A 23,377-nucleotide genomic window follows, 5' to 3' on the forward strand; every position below is an offset into this window, starting at 1 on the left:
TGAGTGTAATAACTACATTACATTTATGTCGAAATATGTCCTTGTCCTTAGGAGATATACGTTTAAATACTTTTGGTAAAGCATTACGATGTCAAAGTAAGTTGCAGACTTACTTTGAAGGAGATAAGCATAAAAAAAGTAAATAGAGAGAAAGCATGTGTAAATGTACCAACATGTTAAAAATGTGTGACCCTACAAAGAGGTTTATGACTTTTTGTCGAATCATTTGCCCACCTTCTCTGTAAATCTGAATATTTTTCAAAATAAAAAGTTGGAAGGAAAGTAGAATTTAAAAAAAAAAAATCAAGTATATCACATATTTATTTTAACATGTATCAATGACTCTTAGGTATACAACACAAGAGAAATGAAAACATATGTCCACCCAAACATGTATGCAAAAACGTTTACAGCAGCTATATTCAAAATAGCCCCCAAGTGGAAACAACCTAAATGCCCACTGAATGACTGGATAAACAAGATGTGGTAGAGGCATACATACAATGGAATATTATTTAGACATAAAAAGGAGTGTTATACTGATTACATGCTGTAATATGAATGAATCTTTAAAACATTACGCTATGTGAAATAAGCCAGACACAAAAGACCACATATGTGTCAGGTCCACAATTGGCAAATCCATAGAGACAGAAAATAGATTAGTGTTTACCAATGGCTGGGGGGTTTGAGAGGAAATGGGAAGTGACTGCAAATGGGTAAGGGTTTTTTGGTAGGGGAGGAAGGTGTAGATAATGTTCTAAAATTAGACAGTGGTGATAGTAGCACAATTCTGTGAATATTAAAAACACCAAACTGTTTACTTAAAATAAGTAAATCTGATATGTGAAATGTATCTCAGTAAAAAAATTAAACATACATAGCTTTGTTTCCAATTTGATCTGATTCATTAGTTTTTCTGAGAAGAAAGTTAAAAACGGCCCAGATTAAGAACCAAAGTTTTAAAAAGAAATTCTCAGCTTTTTTTTAGGATTCCTCTAATTAGCGTTATTTAATGGGTTATGCTGGTTTATCTGTTCACAGCTCAGTTCAATTTCCAGGCTCAATAAATGCTGCTCTGCAATTCTGTGTGCCCCCTCCCCAACTCTGGCTTAATGGAAAAGATGACGTGTGGCCCCATTCCTAATTTCTAAACATAAGATAACAAGAAAAAATTCTTATACATAAAACTTCAATTGCTGCAACTTTTTAGAGATAAAAAATATTCTAAGAAATGAATGTAAAAGGCCAATAAGGAGCTCTTGAAATATATCATCAGCAAATTAAAACCAGCTCAGATCACAAACATAAGTGGGAGGCCTGAAAAGAAATACAATAACTGACACATCTAGATCAGTGCTGCCTCTGTAATTTGATTTTCCCCTTAGATAAACAAATGCAAAAAAAAACCCCACTATATTTACATATTCCACGGTATGGGTTATTAGCAACAACATAAATTACAACTAAGAATTCTGAAAAATCACATTGGAAATGAATGCCATATTTAGTCACTCTTTAAATATGAAGTGACTGTTTTTTTGTAGTGACCTGTCAAAGAAGCCACCTGCTTTATTCAGCTGATTCAATCAGTGTTTGAAACTTTTTAAGGTGGGGATCTGTCTGAAAGAATGGGGGGTGGGGGGGAGAGTAGATTTTTCCAGCTTCCTTCCAGGACAAGACCTCTTTTTCTTAAACATGAGACAACAGAGACATCTAGTGGCTACTGAAATAATTAAAGCCAAATAATTATATAGGATATTTTCATCATTTAGTGGTAAGTTTCAATTACATATGGTAATATTTCATAGATCTTTCTCTAAACACTAATTTTCAAATAAGAAAAATCTCCAATGATGTATTAACTGACATCTCCACAAGAGTCAGAAGTTGATCAAAGGAAAAAAATAGCAATATCCAATTCTTTTGAAACTATTACTACGGTTGCACAAAATTAAATTATAGAAATCCGGTTTCCTGCAATAAAAGGACTTGGTGTCTACATCCAGTTAGACAAACAGTTGATGTAAGCACATTCCAGAAATTAATTACTTTTACAAACTGTGTGTGTGTGTGTGTGTAAAACTGTGGGAGGGTGAGGAAGTAGAGACAGAAATAAATTTAGCAGAATGTTTGAAATTAGCCAGATAAGATTAGATTAAAATGTGAGGCATTTCCTCTTTTTTCTCCCAAAAGAAGGGAAAGCTAGGGGTTTAGGATAGTAACAGAGAAATACATATAAGACAGAACTGTCAAAAGTTGTCTTATTTACCTGAGATGAAGCAGCTTTGAAGAACGTAAGTATTAATTTCCAAGTGAGGAGATATCCCAAAACATAGCAGAAGTCTTCACTCAGTGGCTTAATAGTAACTATCTGTCCAACAGGAATACACCCCAAAACATTTTCTAGTAAGTCTTCTTGAGTGCTAAGGAGAGACATCAGTGCTGCCGGTGGTGACCTAAGAACAAATGATTAAACACCACAGTTTTCTTCATTAACTCATCCCTTAACAAACTGATATTATGTATAAATTTCAAGTATCTTAAGAAAATGTTTCTCTATTTTCCAAAAACCATTTTAAAAGTCCCCCTTTATAGATTCAATTTTGACTCATAATTTCACATGAAGCCAATCATAGAATCTGAAAGACATAAAATGTTATACAAATATATACATATTTTCCTATTTATAAACCTATAAATATGTAATATAAAATATAAAATATTATATTTATAAATATATAAAACATGGACTCTAGAGGTTAGCACTTAAAAGACCCTTTTAGAAAACATATACTTCAGCCTTTTGTTTTACAGATAGAAAAAAAAATCACACAACCAGAGGGGCTAAATGATTAGTCTGAAGCCCCTCGGTTAGTCAGGGGAACCATTAGGGCTAACAAGTCCTACCAGGTCACTTATCATCCTATAAAGGGTAAAAAGGTCGTAAGACTGGACGCCTTTTCAGCAGATTTAACATTCACATGAATCCATGACAATGTGAGTTAATTTTCCTCCTTACTGGAGTACGGTACTCATCAACACCTGGATGAGCTTACAAGATTCTCAGAAAGTGAAATACTTGTGTGTGTCTCCTGTCAGAGTCTCTTCTCTATGACATTCTAGCTCGGTTCTCTCCTTTCACCTCTGTGAGCTTTCTTCCTTGGTGGCTTCCCACAACCAGCCCATAAATAAGTCTTCTTCAAGCTTCTGCCTTTAAGTTCTCACCTTCACCACCACCATCTCACGTACCACCCCTTCTCTATTCCATACCAACAGTCACTAGATTTTACAAAGAACAGCTCTCCACTTTCCATACTGACCTCCATGCACTGCTGTAACTTCCAGAATGGTCTCCACCTCTGCTGGCTTCTTTGTACAGTTTGTACTTTATAGTATTGCCACAATCAGCTGGTGGTATCCCATCTTCTACCAAATAATGCCCCAATTCCTAGAAAATGTCATTCTGAAGGCCCTTCATTACCCTTCCAGCTTTACCTGCCACTATACCCTCCCTGCCTACTCCACATATACTCGTTCATTTATTCTTTTATTCAACAAATGAGCACTATTCCTGACTCTGTTTTAGGCCAAGTACCTGAATGCTGTGAATACAGTCAGGAATAAGAGACAAACATTTCTTCCTTCACAGAGCTTATATTCCAGTGGAAGAAGATATAGACAATTAAAAAAATGCCAAATAGCAACTACTCAGTGTTCCCCCAGCACATCCTGAACATTCATGCCTCAGTGCCTTTGTACATGGTGTTCCCATAACTTTCCCCTGCCCTGCTGAAATGCTACCTAACCTGAAAGGTGCAGCATAAATGCCTCTTCCTCAAGAGAAAGTCTTCCCTTCCTGGGCACAACAGTTGTGTCCTCCTAACATCCTAACCTTTTCCTCAGCACTTGGCATACACTGTCTTCTGTTATAGGGTAGTATCATCTAAATTAGATTATAAGCTCCTTACGAGATAGAACGTTTACTTCACAACGTATTCTCTCTTCAACATTTAATTAACACTTTGCACAAAGGGGTACTCAATAGATTTTTGAGTTGATATATTCCTTCCACAGCTACCATGTGGCTGAAGAAAGTTTTCACTAACAGCAGCAAACTGAAAATGATTTAGGAACAATTAAGAAGAGAGAGTTGGGGCAGGGGGAGGGTATAATTCAGTGGGAGAGTTCATGCTTAGCATGCAGGAGGTCCTGGGTTGAATCCTCAGTATCTCTATCAAAAAATAGTAATAAATAAATGAACCTAATTACCTTTCCCCCACTAAAAAAAGAAGAGAGAGTAACTGTCTTTTTGGGTGAACTCTAAATTTCATTCATATCTTACAAATAAATTCACAAGATCTGTTGAACAAATATATACTCCAATTTAGAGCTTTTGTACTGCTTCTGTCTTCTAAAGTCATGAAGATGGATTATAAGAATTTAATAAAATAAACTACATACGGTCTCCACTTATGATGGTTTGACTTACAATTTTTCAACTTCACACTAGTGCAAAAGTGATAAGCATTTAGTAGAAACCATACTACGAATTTTGACCTTTTCCCAGGCTGGCAATTTGTATGTAGTCTGATACTCTCTCATGATGCTGGGCAGTGGTGGCAAACTGCAGCCCCAGCAGTCACGTGATCAAGAGGGTAAACAACCAGTACACTCACAACCATTCTGCTTTGCAATTTCAATACAGTGTCAAGAAATTCCATGAAATATTCAACACTTTATCATAAAATTGGCTTTGTGTTAGATGATTTTGCCCAACTGTAGGCTAATGTGAGTGTCAGAGTACATTTAAGTAGGCTAGGCTAAGCTGATGTTCGGTAGATTAGCTGTATCAAATGCATTTTTGACTCAACACTATTTTTTGACTTAACAATGGGTTTATTGGGATGCAATCCTATCATAAGTCGAGGAAGATTTGTATTAAAAAAACTTACAAGGCTGGTTCTTCTTCTTCATCTCCATAAGACTTTAGATTATCCTGATCATATTGTGGGAATTCAGGCATCAATCTGGAAGTTAGAATATTCTTTTAAATTATATTAAACTGTTCACTGTTAAATCATGCTTTAAAAGCAGAAAGACCAATACTTATTTTGTAACGAGTACATTTTTTACTAAGTTTTTTATGAAATAACTACCTATGGCCAGGACTATCTAAATGTAAACTGTGCGTGGAGAAAAGTGACCTAAACATGAAAAACTTGACATCCTTGTTACTGAAATACAATCAAGTTTACTTTCTTGTTGTTTTCACTTTGACTCTTTTTAATGACGAAGAATTAAAACTAATATATGTTCTATTTTTTTAGACCATCACGACATTGATTCAATTGAAAGAATTCTTACTTGTATAGCATATGATAAACAGCAATTTGCACAGGCCGAGCTCTGTAAAGAAGTAATGGGGCTAAAGTATTTAACAAAGTCTGGAGATATTCTGGCAAGTTTGTTTTTTGGCCAGCAACCAATCTTGGAGGGAGTTTTTGACTCAACAGTTGATCCTTTGGGATATATGTTAGTGTTTCACACATGGGCTTCAGCATTGCATTCTGAAAGGATGTTTCAGATGTATCTTTGCTTTCTCCTGATGACAAAAAGGAAAGGAACATTCACATCTCCAAACAAAGTGAGTAATACAGCTTGACCGATTCACAGACAATTAAATGTTATTTAAGAAAATGAAATTAAAAACTTGACATTAAAGCACTCCTAACTAGGAACATGAACTGAATATACATTTCAGATATTCTCTGAACTACTCAGATAGTTCGGATACCTTAACTTTTTAATAACTTCTATGATCTCATTCTTAAAAAAAATGAGGTTTGAGTTAAAATAATCTATTCATGTTATCTGAATTACAATTATTTTAATTTTCAATGGCCTTTGGATATTGTACCATTTTTTAATTCTTGTCTGTAAAGCAGAAGCATACATGATACTTCTGAGATACCTAGCTTTCTCTCTGGCTCTTTCACTATTTTATATTGTGTGACTTAAATATCCAAAGTTTTTTTTTTTTTTCCAACAAGTCATTTTCAGTGAACCTCACTATGACTCCCTTTTTCACTTGCCTGTAACAGTCACCAAAAGAGGTAATAGCAAACTGTGGATCCCTTGGGAAAAAAATTCTTTCCATTCACTGATTAGATTTACAGGAAGGCTGCCAGTGGTATCCAGAGTTGTGGAATCAAAAAAAGCACTGAGTTCACAGGCCAAATCACAGCTGACACAGGCAAACAGTTGTACAAGTGGAACAGAATACAATGCCTGATTCTCATTTGTTGTCTAAAAAAACAAAAAGGAAATGGGTAAACAGACTTCTTCCAGCATACTATAAATCAAGGCAATAAAGAGAAGTGCCTTTCATTTCTCTACATTTAAAAATAAGAAGCAGTTGAAATATATAGTCTTAGGAGACATTTATATATTTTACATCAAAATAACTTTTTTTCAAATTAAGTATCAGGAATTAGAATTGATCCATTTATTTTGAAATTTTTTTTTTATTTCTACAACCATAAAAGAAAATAATATCAGTTACCACTTACCAAGTTAAACACATTAAAAACCACTTTTATAATCTTCTTGGGAGCCCTACTAATTGGGTATTATTAAGTTACTTTAAAATAAGGAAACTGAGGCTTGACAAGGTAAAGTTTAATACTACACAGCTAACAGCAGGCAAAGCAGAGATTCAGACTAATTCAACCTTGACTGACTTGCTGCATCAGAGCCCACAAGTATTACACACCTGGTTGCTGTGGGTCATAAAAAGAACATCAATTCCCCCTGAATCTGCCTAATTTTTAATGCATTACTCTGGCAATACTGAAACAGTACATTTTTAAGAATAACTTAATTAGAATCAAAAAGACCAAAAAAACTTGTCATGAAAACATAAAACCTTAAAGGGCTGTGCTGCAATATTAAAATGAGCTAATGAAGAGAACATTTTAAAAGCAGTTAGCAGATCTGGTTACTGAATGATACTGGCAGACAAACCTCAATCATTTTACTGTTCTGTCAAGTAGTAGCTGGTGAGGAACATATCTATAAAGTGTTTAAATATTTGCAAAGGAGCTAACGACAACCATCATTTAAAGAATATTAGTAAACAGTTCTAGTACAGAGATATGCACAAAGACCCAATAGGTGTGATGACGTTATCAGGTTAATTTACCTCCAACCAAGCCAACATGGAGCACATGATAAAGTCCCATTCACTCTCTGCCAAAGGAGATGAGCAGTATTTCAAAAACAAGGAAAGGAATCGGATTATTTCTATATTTACACCCAGTATCTCTGGACTTACTTCTGACAGATTGCTGTGATAAAGACAAAAACAAAACACTGAAGAATTATATACATTCAATTAGAAAAATGTAAATCTTATATACTTAGACTGACTTAAATGTCTTTCATCCTATTACTTTACAAAATTGTGACTATATGATACACAATCTGAGTCCACTTCATATATAGAGGGAAAAACACAGTATAAAGTATTACCTACCAACTGAAAAGAAAAATATCTTCATGATCTTTCTTCCAGGTTATCAGAATTTTTAATATACCATGTAATAGCTCTCCATCATCTATCCCTCTGGTTTGCAGACAAGAATTGAAAATGGCAAGATGTCCGAAACCTCCTAAAGTAAAATTAAAAATTAAAAAATTAATTGTATTGTTACTATTAAAAAGAGAAACTCTACCTTGAAACAAGTTAAAAACTTTCTTCAGAAGTATTTAGGTTAAGAGCTCTAAAAATTAGGGCTTATATGAAAGAGTCAAATGAGCTTATAAATTCCAGAGGGCAGGGATCCTGTCTCCATACCCAGCACCCAGCACCCAGCACAGAAAATCAAGTGTGAAGAGGGGGGAGTGAATGACATTGTGCATTAGCTAACCTATGGTGTTTTATTGTAAAAAGTATGCCCTTTCTCATTTCTCTAATATCACTTGTTTGTTGCCCTTACAGCACTAATGTTTGTTTATTTATTATTATGTCAATTAGAAAGTAAGCTCCATGAGGGCAGGAACCCTGTCTGTGTTACTTGCCACTGTACATGTCCCCCTAGCACGATGCCTGAGATAAAGAGAAACTCATTTTGACTGACTGAATGAAGAATGAATAAGTGAACACATGGTACACTGCTAGATGCTGGGGAGATAAAGCTGAACAAAATCCAGTCCCTGACGGGACTCATCTAGCAGTCCTGGTGGACATAAAACAAAGTAGAATGCAAGAGGGCCAAAAAACTGAGAGCCCAGAACAGGAAACTAGGTCAAGTCAGAAAAGCCTTTCCAAAGTTGGTATATGGTATTTCACAGGCACAAAGTTCTAACAAAGTAACAGAATGTTCAAAGTTCAGGGCAGAAGCAAAATTGGTGAAACCGGAGAAACTGGTTGTGATAAGATTGTAAGATGTCTTATAAGCCAAACTAAGGACTTAAGGTTTTTATTCTGTAGACAAAAGGAAACCAAGGAAAAAGCAAAAATAAATTAATAAATAATAGCAATAGTAATAATGTAATCTTCCTTTAAAGGCAAATAATTTTTTTTCTTCTAATCTTCCTGACAAAATGTGAGGCTCAAGTTTAAATAGAAACAATTGATTTTCTAATAACGAAAAAATATTTGTTAGCTAACTGTTCCATCATTTTGGCAAGAAGAGCAAAATTGGCTGTCAAATCTCAAAAACGTTCCGCTTCCTGTTGCCCTCTGCACAGCTGGACAGTTTGTGGTTTGTGTGGATAGCACACAGTTGTGTGAACTGCAGCCCTGTCTCCTGCCCCTTCTCCCTCTCTGCCGTTCTTCAGTTATGACCTGTGCTGGAGAAATCACCTGCACTCCCGTTAGGTAATCCTCTCTTCTATGCACAGTCAGTTCACCTGCATCTCTGTTCCAGAACTGCAATCCCAACCTAATCCCACAGTTTAACTATGTAAGTGAACTCAACAGTAAAGCTTAATGCCACAAAAATTTATTTATAACATCAGCTGACCCTTCATGCTACCAGGGTAATTCTTTTTGACTGTTTGTTGATGGACACACTCCTTTTCCACTATTTCAGACTTCTACTGCCTTTAACATCCACAATCCAGTTTCCACTTATTAAATGACCTAGACAGACATGAAGACATGAAGTTCCCAGGCCCCCCTCCATCTCCATCTCCATCCATCCTACACCTCTCTTCATCTTGTCTTCTCCTATATATACATGACTGGTATCTTCTGACTACTCTAGATTCTATCCTACATGCCCTCCCCTCTCATCTTCTCAGTGGGAACTATCATCAATTATTCCCTGTCTCTATTTTCTATTCCTCCCCCTCCCCAGCAACATGTATTTCCCCTTTGACTTTGTGTTCACCTCCAGCTTTCACCTCTTTGTACACTCCTTCCCGCCAAACACTCAGAATAGACTATCTGCCTCCACTTTCTCATCACTATCATTCCAACAATGTCAAAGCCAATAGACACTTGTCAGCGCCTAATTTTACTTGCCCTTCTGTAGCATTTAATGGCTGACGAATATTACCTAAAACTCTTCCTTTGCTTCTCTTTATCTTTAGTTCTTATTCTCAAGTGTCCCTCCACCCACTACCCCTTAAATCTACTGCTAGTGTTCCCTTGATATTCTTTCCACTCTTCATTCTTGCTGAACAAGCTCATCCTCATTTACAGACTATACTGCCACCTGCATGACATGGGCTTTGGAAGCAGCATTTCCATCTAGCCAATAGCTATTGCTTACTGACAATCTCCATTTGAATAGTTATTCCATAGCCATCTTAATCTATTGTGTCTAAAACTGAACATTAGCTGCCTATACACTCCTTTTCCATCCTCCTCCCAACCCTCAAGTCTCCTACAGAGCTTCCTATAAGGCCTAACAATACTTCCATCTACCCAATTCAGAAGTACAATCACAGAGACCCATCAATTCTATTTCCTGTCTCTTTCATTTCCATCTCTGCTCTTCCATTTGTGCCTTGATTCAAGTTCTCTATTTCTCATTATGATTATTCCAATAGCTCCCTATATGGTCTTCTACCCCTAAACTCTCTTCTCTCACATCCACCCTATACAGTTAGCAAAATAATCTTTCTAATATAAATGTGATAAGTCTTACTACTCTTCTACCTAATTTGGGCCAATAACTCCTTACCTCCTACCACTTCAAGTCCAAACTCCTTAGCCTACAAAACTAGGCCTTTATGATCTGTTCCCTGCCATTTCTCAAAATCCATATTCTTCTGCACTGTAATACTCTTTGTCTCCAACTTTCTACCTTAAATGCCAACCCAAATGAACTATCTGTATTCTTCTATGTTTGTGTGTACCTGGAATGCCCTTCCCCAACTATGTCCATATGGCAAACTATCCTTCATCACTCAGTTGAAGTATTTCTCTTTGTGAAATTGCCACTGACATCTCAAAGCAAAGGGGAAAACTCCTTTTCTTCCACTTTCACACATACGACATCTTACTGCTCCATCAGCTACCATATAACTCTACGTCTGTCTTCTCTACAAAAGAAACTGTCACATAGCCAGGGCTAAATAAGTGTTTATTCAATTAATAAATAAATGAACTAATAGAGTAGAGAGTATCCAAAAAGTTTAAAACATAACAAAAGCTATTCCCTCTTTTGTCTTTATGAGTGCATCATTGGTTGACTGAAAAAGCTATATATGGAAAAGAAATGATTGGAGGGTTATCAGTGGTTGTAAATCTTCCCTTAAGGCTCTAGCATTTCTGTACTGCAAAATGGTAACAGCCACTCTCCAATGACACTCATCCTACTGAATCAACTTGTTTTGTAGCAAGAGTATAAATTAGGAAAAATCAGCTATAATTCATCTCTGCTAGATGTGGATTAAGATACTAAGAAATACTTCTTTTTGGCAGGGAAGGGTGTAGCTCAGTGGTAGAGCACGTGCTTAGCATGGACAAGGTTCTGGGTTCAATCCTCAGTACCTCCATTAAATAAATAAACAAATAATCAAACAAATCAACCAACCTAACTCCCTCCCAAAATTTTTTAAATTAAGAAATACTTTTTTCACTTCAAGCAATAATTAAATTAATAAAATATTTATTACCAAGCAACTAACCATTAGTACTGCAAACATCTTCCTTGGTCCAGGCCAAAAGGGCAGGGATACACTGAGCAATGAATTCTTTCTTGTCTTCTTTTGACAAAAATGGACAGAGACTTTGAATGGTATGCATATTACCTTCTGTTAGTGGAAAAAAACTGTTTAAAGGGAAAAAAAAAAGGTATGAATTATATTTATTCTAAATTTTCAGTTATTTCAGAAAACTCCTCTTATCTAGACTAGTCAAAAAGACTAATATTTCCACAATATAAAATAATTGTATAGAAAAAAAAAAAGAAAAGAAACTATGAAGAGATTGACAATTGTTGATGCTGGAAGATGAAACTATGGATATTTTTTTTCCTGCTTCTTTTTTACATTTTTTTTTTAAATAAGCATTGTAACTTGCCCCATTTATGATTTTTTTTAATTATACAAACAATACATGATTATGCTCTAAGAGTCAACTGATTCAATTTAAGCAGTACCAGTTGCATGTCCTTTGTATGAACTAGTATTTATATATGTGCATATATATAGTTGGGTTTTATTTACCTATGTGTTGTATTATTTGCCACTTATATACTTAGTATAGATGGTTTTATGTCAGAAAATGTAGGTATAAAGTATTCCTTTTATTTTAAAGCTACATAACTAAATCAAAAACAAAACCAAAAATATTGCACAGTATAATTTAACTATTTCCCTATTAGTGAACATTAAGGTTTCTGCCCCCAAATTTTTATTCTTACAAATAACGCTGTAATAAATGTCCTTGAGCAGATACAATTCTGCATATGCGCAAATACCTCTTTAGGCCAGATTCCTAGAAGCAGAATTGCAGAAATCAAAGGATTTGAATGTATTATATTTTGATAATTTCAAACTGGTTTTCAAAAAAGCATAATCAAGTTTACATTTTCACCAAAAATGTACAAGTTTGACTGTTTTGCTGCACATTTAATGAATCTTTTTAAAATTCCTGGCAATATGGCAGATAAAATGTACTACTTTTAATTTGCATTTCTGTCACTATTAATAAGGCAAATCCTTTCATATTTCACATTTCATAAATGAATTACCTTTGACTATTTCACCTATGAATTACCTGTTCAAGTCCTTGACACATGCTTCACTTTGAATAGTTTTATTAAGAAAAGCTATTTATATATTATGGATATTAATTCTTAATATACAAATTTTTCTTCCATTTTGCCACCATTTAATCTTTGCTTACTGTATTTTTATCATACAGAAGTTTCCTTTTTTTTTCCTTTTTTAATTGTGGTAAAATATACATTATATAAAATTTATTATAAGTGTACAGTAGTGTTAAGTTCATTCATACTGTTGTGCAGCTTATCTCCAGAACTTTTTCATTTCACAAAACTGCAACTCTACCCATTAAATAAGAATTCCCCATCTCCTTCCCCTCAGCCCCTGGCAACTACCATTTTACTTTCTGTCTCTATGAATTTGACTATGCTAGGCACCTCATATACTTGGAATCATTCACTACTTATCTTTTTGTGACTCATTTATTTCATTTAGCGTAATGTCCTCAAGGTTCATCCACATTGTAGCATGTCAGAATTTCCTTCTTTTGTAAGCAGAATAATATTCCTTTATATGTATATACTACATTTTTGTTTATCCATCCATCTGTTGATGGGCACAAAGTTTTATTTTTACAAAATCAGATATCTATCATTTCTTCTACAGATTCTGGATTTTTGTGCTTTGCTTAAAATCTTCCCTATGCCAAGATTATACAGTCTCTTATTTTCCCCTAATACTTTTACAGATCTGTTCTTTTTAGCTTCCATCTGGACTTCACTTTTACGTAAAATGTAAGGGAGTAGGTCTCCCCTTTTTTTCAAACACATATCCAGTCTTCCTAACATCATTTATTATTGACTCATCTCACAATTTGAAAGAACACTTGTATCAAAAACTAAATTCTCATATATGTGCAGATTAGTTTCTGGACTCTTATGTTCTGATCCAGTGATCTGCCTATTCACCAATCTCATAATGCTTAATTACTGTACTGGTAGGGCAAATCCTTTTCACTTTTCTCTTTCATAACTCTCCTAGCTATTCTTGAACATTTTTTCCTTCAAATGCATACTATATTTAACACAGTTTGTCAAGCTTTTCAAAAATGTTGCTGAAATTTTGACTGAGATTACATTGAAATTATAGAAACAACCATTTTTTAAAAATTATCTTCTCTTGTGATCTTTACTTGGGTTTTTTGGGGGGTGGGGGAGTTGTTACATTTATTTCTCGGTATTCATAGTTTTATTGTCATTGTGAACAGAATCTCTTTTTTCCTATGCCTTTTTAAAATTGATTATGACCGGTGAATAAGAAAGATACTGATTTTTGTATGTCAAGTACATATCCATTTCATTTGTAATTAGTTCTAACAGTTCTTTAGTTAATTCCCTATGACTTTTATAATTATAAAAAATTTTTAAATTATACTGAATAAAAAAGCTAGTATCAAAAGATCACATGCTGTATGATTCCTATATATAACATTCCTAATGATAAAATTATCTAGAAAGAGAACAGATTAGCGGTTGCCAGAGATGAGAATGGGAAGAAGGGAGGTGGCCATGGGAAAAAAGGGTAACACAAGGTGATCCTTATGAAAAAACTAGTCTATATCTTGGACTGTGGTGGTGGTAACACAAGATTACACAGAACACACACAAAAACACGTAAGTGCAAGTAAATGTGGTCAGTGGATTGTATCAACGCCATCTTCTTGGTTGTGAAATTGTACTGAAGTTATGCAAAATGATACCACTGGCAGAAACTGAAAGGTACATGGAATTTCTTTGTATTTCTTACAACTGCATGTGAACCTATAATTCCCATTAATAATTGAATTCAAAATAATAAATTAAAAAACTAAAATAAGATTAAAACAAAAATTTAACTTAAGATTCTAATTCTACTGTGCCAAAATACATGTGTAAACATATATAGGTATAAATATGTATGTATAAATATACATACATAATTTCAGAATTCTTCTTGGTGAATCAGTTAATTCAAAATGCCTCAGTAAATTTCAGCTAAGTGTTTAATCTGAATGCTCAGCTTCTCTAGTATAATTAACTCCAGCAAATCTCTAGTATGTCCAACTCTATTTCTTTGTCCTAAGAACACATCTATTGCATTTTTAGAATAAACTTCAATAGGATGATCCTTATTTAAGAGAAGATAAGTAACTTTCCCTATCACTTCCATACAGCAAATAAAGTAATGGAAAAAGGATGTTGGGGAGGGGAAAATAATAGATTCTGTCGGAGAGATTTCTGAGGAAAAGAGAACAACTTTATGAAATGCTAATTGTTTAAAACAAGTATACAATTTCACAACAAAATTTTATAAGGTTTAAAATGCTTATTTAAAAAGGTGTGTTCCTCAACCTAAAACAATTAAAATTGTTTTTATACTCTTTAAGTCTCATTTTTTTAATTTAATTTTCTCATCTCCTAAACCTTGATTTCCTGATTCATTAAATTTTTTTGTTAGTTTAGAGTTGTCAAAGTAACCAACCATAGTAAATTTCAAAATAAAAATATTTTGAATAAGAATACCCTTCTTTTCTCCTATAATGCCATTTTACTTCATCAGATGAAACACTTCGGGAAAGGATCAACTTAGCAATGATAAGAGACCAAAGGGTGCCATTCTCCCTGGATCTAAAAAAGGGAAAAAAAAAATCCATTTTGAGAGTGCACTTAAGATTTTTTAACACTGTTACCTGGATTCCTTTTACAGAATTAAATAAATTGTTTTGTGAGGGTATCATTTCACACAGTCCTTCTGCATCCAAACAGCTGCTGTTACCAAAAGGATTGGGAACTTAGGCTTCCAACACCCTTCATAACTGGTACTGGGCTCTCATCCCAAGGCAATCCCAAAGCCCCCTCAAGTCCTGACAGAGGACATAACCTTAAAGAATAGGCTTGAGGACCAGAGGCTGCAGCTGCAAGGAAGACATCTCCCAGAGGACACTGAGGGTGGCAGCAAGTTCAAGAATCAAAGAGCTATTAATATTTGCTGAGGCAAGTTCTGAGTGTTAAGTATGTGGAGTGGGATTGTAGAGGAAAACCTGGGGCCTCTGATTTTCAAAGAAGCGTATGAAAAATACTACAGGCAAGTGAAAAACTCTTCAAGAGAAAGCAAGTCAACATAGTAATTTCAATAAGCTAAGTATCTAACTGCTATAAACTCTACAACGACTCTGTTTTCATACCTACTTCCTCATCTAAGGGAGAAGGTTTGTGGTTATGATATTAAGACACACCTGCAACAACATGCAAGGTGAAAAGGTTAAACTTGAGAGTAGTGGAAGGATGGGTCACATATGACAAATTAAAACAACTTCTACAGGTTTTCATTTCTTTCATTGTCATCTGCCCCTTGAATGTATTTATTGATTTAATAAAACAGGCAAAGTCCAAATATCTCCCCAGAAGAGTAAATCAAGTACTTAGTGTCCACAAAGTATTCATTATTAAAAATTGGGTTTAGTTGTGGGGGAGGGCATAGCTTAGTGGTAGGTAGAGCACATGCTTAGCATGCCCATGGTCCTGGGTTCAATCCCCTGTACCTCCATTAAAAAAAAAAAAAAAAAAGAATTGGGGTTAATTTAAATCAACCTTCTGATTCAAAGATTACCATCAAGTGGGCTTACTCTTTACAGACACAAAGCCATTAACTAGCAAAATAGTCATAAAAAAAATGGAAATTGAAAGGGATTCTTACCTGTCAAATAACAGCTGCAAAAGGCCAGAAGTATTACCAAGTCCACATAAGTTATCATATGTAATATTCATTTTCTGAAGCATTTCACAAAATCCAGTTAGAAAAACAGGTGGATTGTCTAATTCTTCATACCACTGCAACGAATAGAGCAGTTCTGCAACTGACAGAGTGGACAACACATTATTGAGTGCACCTGGTGAGCAGACCTTTCAATTGTTTTCACTTCTCTGCCCCATTTTCTAACATCGCTGTGCCCACTAATTTCAAAATATCTATGAGCTGATTTTCAACTCTTTGATGTTCAATGACAATGAAAACTGAGAATATCTGATACAAAATACCACTCCTCTCCCAAACCCTTACTCAGTTCCTTTTCTGATTAGTTTAGAATGTGACAGGGATCTGCATTATCAGAGATACAGGAAGAACTTCCTACTATTTTTGCCACAAACAGTAAGAAGTTGCATCCAGGATAAACAACTATGAGATCCAAGACTTGAGAAGTTTAAGACAATGTGTTACGAAATGGGAGCAAGCATGATACGGTAAACAACAGGGCACGGGCCTCGATGACAGACTAGTCTGGATTCAAATAAGCTGTACACAGGTCATCAACTAGGACACTACAAATCTACCTCACGGGACTATTGGGAGAATCAGGTGACCGAGTATCACTAAACCTGGCCTATCACAGGTTTTTAGTCACAACTCTCCTTTATAAAGCCAGGTATGGATTTTGGAGTCAGGAGACTTGAAACCTAGCTCAAAATTTAATCCCATCCCTTGCAAGCTTCAGATAAGAAAGTCAGCAATAATACCAGCAATGATAGGGTTAATGAGAAGATTAAATGCATAATGCTGTCAGTTTGTAATTAGTAACATAATTAACAAAAATAAATTATTACAAAAATTCCTACTCTGGGGGAAAGGGTGTATAGCTCAGTGGTAGAGTGCATGCTTAGCATGCACGAGGTCCTGGGTTTAATCCCTAGTATCTCCATTTAAATCAACAAACAAATAAATAAATAAAACTAATTATACCTCACTCCACCCCCAAAACTTACTAATTTCCAGAGTTTTTTTGGACAGATTCACTCTGTGAGTAAAGTAAACTGCAGGCAAACTTCCTTGACCTCAGCTGCACATGGAGCTGGCTCCCTGTAAGGTGTCCCCGTTTTCTTCCACAGGGTGAAGACTCTCCTCCACTAATAACTGTACTCAGCTGAGGGCTCACAATCAAGACTGACACAGGAATTGTACAAGTCCTCCACCCTTCCTACCATTCTGTACAGGTCACACTGCTACCTACAATTCTACATCATTTCCTGGAATGGGGGAATTTTTTTTAATCCTCCTAAAATTCAACTGCTTACCCTCCACCTGCTGGGAAAAAAAAAATTATAGCCCTATAAAAAGGTAGAGTGATTCAAAAATTAATTGAAAATTCAGAATCTTTGATGAAACACAAAACTCACTTAACCAATTTCTTTAGGGTCATGTGCCACAGGATCTGCTGAGACTGATGTCATGCCAGCTTGAGTAACTGACCTTATACCAAATTCTGCCCCACGGCTAACAAGATTAGAGCAAGGTATTAGTATGCTGCCATCCAATTCACAATTTAACATTCAGCTCTTACATGGCCTCAAGTTTCTCATCGGTAAAATCAAGAACTGAAGATTCTTGAATCTTTAAAGATTTAAATTGCAGTATAATCAAAATTATTTCAAAATTACACCATGATTATTTCAAAATATGTATTTATATGTGTATATCTGAATGCTCATATATACTTACTTATTTCCTCAAGCTCATTATTTTCTAGGACTATTTCCTTTTTCAGTGCAACTAATATCATTTTGCTCAATAATGCTGAAGTACACAAATGGCTGGGAAGTTTCTTTGTATCTTGTTCTTTAAAATCTGTTTTGAAACACTCATAATTCAAACTCAGTCTTCCTTCTAAAAGAGGTCTATGCAACCACTGTAAAAAGAATACATTACATTATATACAAAGTCATTCAACAGACTAAATTATTTACTACCTATGCAATTAAGACAGGGAACAAAAATGAAGTTATTAGAATATTTTCAAAATGTTATCATAATAAAGTTATTGCTAATTTATTAGTAAAACCACAGAAGTTTGGTTTCCACTAAGAAAATTATCAACATGTGTATTTCTTTAAGACTCCTTCAGGAACAGAACTAGATCTATTCACCTTGTACCACAGCAACTGCTGAGTGTCAACTGGTTGTCTTGCAAACAGCAAAAATATGACTATTCAGAGACAGAAAGGCTAAGTAAGATACTCATCTCATTTACTTCTTTTTCCTTCCCCAGAGTATAACAAAAATATTTAAGCTTGCATGAAATTCAAACTTCAGAATAAAGCACTCTGTAATCTCAAACATACCTGCATTGGAAGAGACTGTCTCATCTTTTCCCATTCACTGTTGTCTGGCATTACACTTCCAATATAAACTCTCAGAAGATAAGTATCTTCACTCTCTAGAAGCACATTTAGCAAATCATCAACAGCAGACAAGAGGACCTGAAGACTGAAAATAATGTGAAGAACTTAACTGCTGTAGTTATGCTATGACCAATTTGAACACCCTGGTACACATTAAATACTCTATGGCAGAGAATAGCTTACCTGAACAAAAAGACAGACATAAAGGTAAATGACCCCTCTGCCCTCCCCCTGTGACATACACACAAGCAAAGAGGGGATTTAATCTAATAGTTATCACTTGAAATTGAGTGCTCCTTCTATTTCAGAATGAAAGGGACATGACCTATTTCAGATCAGTTATCTCTGAAATACAGCTACTTTGTTCCATGAAAAGAACATGATGGTCAAAAAAAGATTTACCCCAGTAGCTCTGGATGCAGTCTCTCGGTTTTCACTTTTATATATGGATTTAGGTATGACATGTGAAATATGTTTGCAATCAATCCCCTACAACAGTGGCTACTAGACCCCCCCCCCAAAAAAATAAACAATGAAGACCAGTCACTGTCTGTGATGGCCAAGAGAGGTTATGATTACAATCCACACCAGCCTAAGACAGGGTAGCAGCATTACCACATCACTGACCATAAATTAGGAGTCTGGGTGCAGTCTGCTGAGCAGCTCGTGTTCAGTGATGGTCCCTTTGCTGCCCTCTCTGAAGACAGCGGGCAGAGTGTGATTCCAGCAGACTGCAAGACCAGGGATGGGCAGGGCCTGGGTCTCCTCTGGCCAGTGTTACAGCCCTAGCAACTAGCACAATTCCTAACCGAGAACTTGCTCAATAAATACTGGTTGTATGAACAAATATGACTGAAAAAATGCAAAAAAAAAAAAAAAAAGGAAGAAAAAAAAAATTAGGAGTCCAGCAGATATGCTACAACAAATCATTTTCAATTAACTGAGTATAAATGGATGATAATTAAAACAAAATCCTTCTGGAAAAATCTGTTTGGATCTTGTCTTAGAACCCTACAGATTTCTTACATAACAAGTCATTTTTCAAAGGCACTCATGGAATCTTAAGGATAATGATAAATTATTAAAGAGATATTGTTTAACTAAGCACAAAAAAGGGTACCTTTTGATATCCAAAGATGAAGACTGAACTTGGTTCTTCAGCCACAGAGCAGACAAACATAGGAAGGTACTCTGTTTATATGTGTCGCCAGTTTGATGGACCAATACATTCACACCAGAAAGCCAAGTATTTTTCAGTTTACAGATAAGAAAGTCTAAAACCAAGATGTCAACAGTAATTTGTATCCCTCTGAAGTTACTATAATCAGTACAAAATGAAAGAACTCATTGTAGATCTGAGATTATTAAGGTAGCATTAAGAAAACATAAAATTACTATTCAGATGCCAAAACAAAATAACTACGTCATAGATACGCAACAATACAAGCTAGCTCATGTCATATAAAATGTAAGAATAGTAACATTTTTAAAGTTAGCTTTTTTTCTGCTCTGAACTTATTTATAAGAAAGTTGTCCTTTTGGAAAATTGAAAAATATTATATACCTTTTCCAAATAGAGAAAGTAGTATTAAAGAAAGGGTTGGGGAGGAGCACTCTCCATCAATAGTAGTTTTTAATATTCCTTTCGTAAATAAGTCTGAATTAACCCATAGGACACAAGGAATATAGTCCTCAGAACGGTAATCTCAATTTCATTTTAATATACACCAGGATTAAATGTTTTTAACTATTAGAGGAGATATTAATATCCCCTGTATGAATACAGAAACTGAGGCATCAAAAAATTAAGTAACTTGCCAGAGCTACTGCATGAAGCAGCTAAGATTCTAACTCATCTATCCAACTCATCTGTCCCCTTCCAAAACTGTCTCCTTGAAAACAAGTAAGAATTTTAGATTAAATGTCTACATATATCTGTAGCTTGTTTTCTAAAACTGGAAGTGCTTAAGATCTGTAGCCCTTTACTCAAAATGCTTTCAACTTTCAAACATATTATGATTCAATTAATAAAGCCTGGGCACTTACACTATGAAGATCAGAGCCGGAGATTCCCAACAAAACATTTGAGCAGTAGGCTATTACCTGGCAAATGTGTTTTTTCTTTGCTCTGAGCACATAACTGAAAGAGAGTTAATAATAAATCTTCAGCTGATGGCATTAGCAAGCATCCTTTTGCTGAGCTGAAATAGTTATAGGCCACATCACAGATAAAAGACACTGATGAGTCATTATTTTCAGCTTCTGAATATTTCTTTGCTTTGGATAAAGTTTCATGAAGTTTAACAATAATTCTTTCAACATATACTTCTCCAATCAAGTAATCTAAGAGAAAAAAATTCAAACAGACAAAATATAAAAAAATATTAACAGTGTATTTTTTAATACTTTACTCTGGGTTAAAATTTCACCTTGGTCTTTCTGTGTGTGTGTGTGTGTGTTTTTAAACTGTGTTTATATATTACATGAAATAGAATTGTATCAAAAAATCAATCTGTTCTCTCTTTCGTAAAAACCTTCACATCAAAAAGAAGTTTTAAATTAAGTTAAAAAAAAAACAATGCTTGACAAAATAAGAGTGAACAGATAAATTCACTAAAGCTAAAGCAAAATCCTTTAAAATATAAAGCCAAAAGTATTAAATACCTTCCCAGTCATGCTATTTAAGGTGCTTAGAAAATTAAGTTATCTGAATGAACAAAGTCTTGTTATTCTCAACTAATACTACGCAAACTGAGCAGCAAGGAATCCCCCAAAAAGGTGGAAAAATTACTCCCTCCCTACTGAAAAACAAAAGCCATATTTTTACCTACCATTTTGAACATGTTGGGATAATACTAAGCTTAAAAGAGTCCATTTTTCTGAGAAGTAAGATTCAGAAGATACTGTGGATTCCAAGTCCTTATTACAAAGATGATCTGCCAAGGCTACCAATTTCTCTCCAAGGATATCTCCTTTTAGCCAAGGAGTTACTAAAGCATATTTACCTGAACTAGAACATGCCTAAAACCACAAAGTTAAAGCAAAGATTAGAAGCAAGATCAAAAAGTGTATCTGCCCAAAATAAGACTTGTACCATACTGCCCCCCTTCACCATCACAGCCCCAACATTATCACCCACTCCTCCTCCTCAAGTTTTAAGGAAGCTGGTATCTTCAGTACTCCCCACGAAGCCTTGCTTTGTAAACGTCCATGCTTTGTTCATGCTATCTTCCCGACCATAAAATATTCCCCCTCTTCTTTATTTATCAAAATCACATCCACTACTTGAGAATCAGAAGAAATCCCACCTGCTTTATGAAGTCTCCCTCATCCATGCCAGCCCATACTCATCACTGCTTTTCTCTGAATTTCTAGAGCACTTACTGGATTGTATTATTATTTATAATGTTTCATCTGTGTTTGCCTTGTTTCCAATGAGATTGTAAGTTCCTTGAGAGCAGAGACTGTCTTAAACTTCTTTGATACCTGCTATCAACACTGCAGATATGTTCAATGAATAATGAATGGATGAACTTTAAAGACAGATTTTAAAATGCTCTATAAATATTAAATTTTTGTTCATTAATTTTGCTAAAATTAAAGAACAATTAATATACAATAGTGGTAAATTACTTTAATATGAAAAATGGGACTCATTTTTCCCCAAATTCTCTGAAATAGTTACTGGGGCCAGATATCTGACAGCACCTGGTTTATTTTCATGGGGTGGGAAAGCAAGGAAAAAAACTGTAAATCCACCCCCAAAAGCATGGTGATCCATGTTCCCAGAGCTTCTTTTGCTTTAAGGGCTGAGAAGAAAGGAATTTGCAACTTGGTTCATTTCAAAGCAATCTGGAAAAAAAAAAAATCCAAGTGCGGATTGGGTAGTGCCTGAAAAACTATTTACTTCTTTATTTAAAAACTTATAGGTAACCAGAGCTTTTATTTTAGCTTTACCACTATCCTGGCTTTATGACCTTGGACAAATCTCTTAACCAACCTGGGTCTATTTCCTAGTTTTAAAAAATGAAGATTAACTCAGAAAATCTCTAAGCTCCTTTTCTGGTTACAAAATTCAGGCTTGTTTTTAAAGAAGCTGACTTTAGGGCTCTGCTCATAAAGTTTGGGGTTGCATAAGAACAAGAAAAACTAGAAGTCAGGTAACCATAATACTGGCTGTCCTAAGATAACTTATTCAGTAAAACAAATTATTTTATAGAATCCTACAGACTCCAGAAAATCAACTTCTGAATAAAACATTTCTCAGGTTAGCAAGACTTCTGAAGTCCAACTTCTCAATGTTTTAACATATCCAAAGAAAGAATCTGAAGCTTTAAGGGGTTGAGGAGGCTAGTTAGTTACGGATATATGGGAGGTAAACACTGGCTGTGAACTTCCAAACACCACGCAGGGAGAGGAGTCTTCCAAACAGATGTATCTGAACTACCTGGCAGATACATTCCTGCGTTGCAAACGGACACATCAAGCCTCTCTTATCAAATTACTAACTACTCTTGCTCTGATTCTAGACTTATCAAGCAGCTTTCTCATAATTTGGCTTTTCATGTACACTGTCTATAAGGAGAAAAGGAACTGGATAAACTAATGCAAATGGTGTGCCTGATAATTTACTATTTTTCAAGAAGAAAATTAATACTCTATTTTTTAAAATAAACTATTGTGGGAAATGGGGAGTTATTGTTTAATGGGTATAGATTTATAATTTTGAAGGTGAAAAGGTCTGGAGACTGGTTGCACAATAATGTGTATATATTTAACACTACTGAACTGTACACTTAGAAATGAGTAAGATGGTAAATTTTATGTTATGTGTTTTTTACCATAATTTGAAAAGATGGGAAAAAAGAAACTTGTAATCTAAAGAGTCATCTATGTAAAATTTTTAAATAATGAAAAAAGGCCTAAAAAAGGAAAAATTTTAGGTAGCTAGTCATAGCAACATGTCTATGGTTGGAAAA

The 23,377-nt window shown here is 34.9% G+C and overlaps 1 protein-coding gene across 1 annotated transcript in view; it reads right to left on the reverse strand.

Annotated features, from left to right (window-relative positions):
* LTN1 (listerin E3 ubiquitin protein ligase 1) overlaps nt 1-23,377 on the reverse strand; it is a 51,768-nt gene that overhangs the window by 8,392 nt on the left and 19,999 nt on the right. The window contains exons 12-25 of the mRNA XM_006175262.2: nt 21,230-21,419; nt 20,502-20,741; nt 19,519-19,672; nt 18,339-18,483; nt 17,719-17,905; nt 15,922-16,081; nt 14,748-14,852; nt 11,146-11,288; nt 7,538-7,673; nt 7,205-7,349; nt 6,096-6,309; nt 5,368-5,605; nt 4,956-5,030; nt 2,273-2,459 (exon numbers count right to left, since the gene is read on the reverse strand). Coding sequence (XP_006175324.2) covers nt 2,273-2,459; nt 4,956-5,030; nt 5,368-5,605; nt 6,096-6,309; nt 7,205-7,349; nt 7,538-7,673; nt 11,146-11,288; nt 14,748-14,852; nt 15,922-16,081; nt 17,719-17,905; nt 18,339-18,483; nt 19,519-19,672; nt 20,502-20,741; nt 21,230-21,419 — 2,319 coding nt within the window. The remainder of the gene's footprint in view (nt 1-2,272; nt 2,460-4,955; nt 5,031-5,367; nt 5,606-6,095; nt 6,310-7,204; nt 7,350-7,537; nt 7,674-11,145; nt 11,289-14,747; nt 14,853-15,921; nt 16,082-17,718; nt 17,906-18,338; nt 18,484-19,518; nt 19,673-20,501; nt 20,742-21,229; nt 21,420-23,377) is intronic.

Source organism: Camelus ferus, chromosome 1, assembly GCF_009834535.1.
Source record: "Camelus ferus isolate YT-003-E chromosome 1, BCGSAC_Cfer_1.0, whole genome shotgun sequence".
NCBI lineage: Eukaryota > Metazoa > Chordata > Mammalia > Artiodactyla > Camelidae > Camelus > Camelus ferus.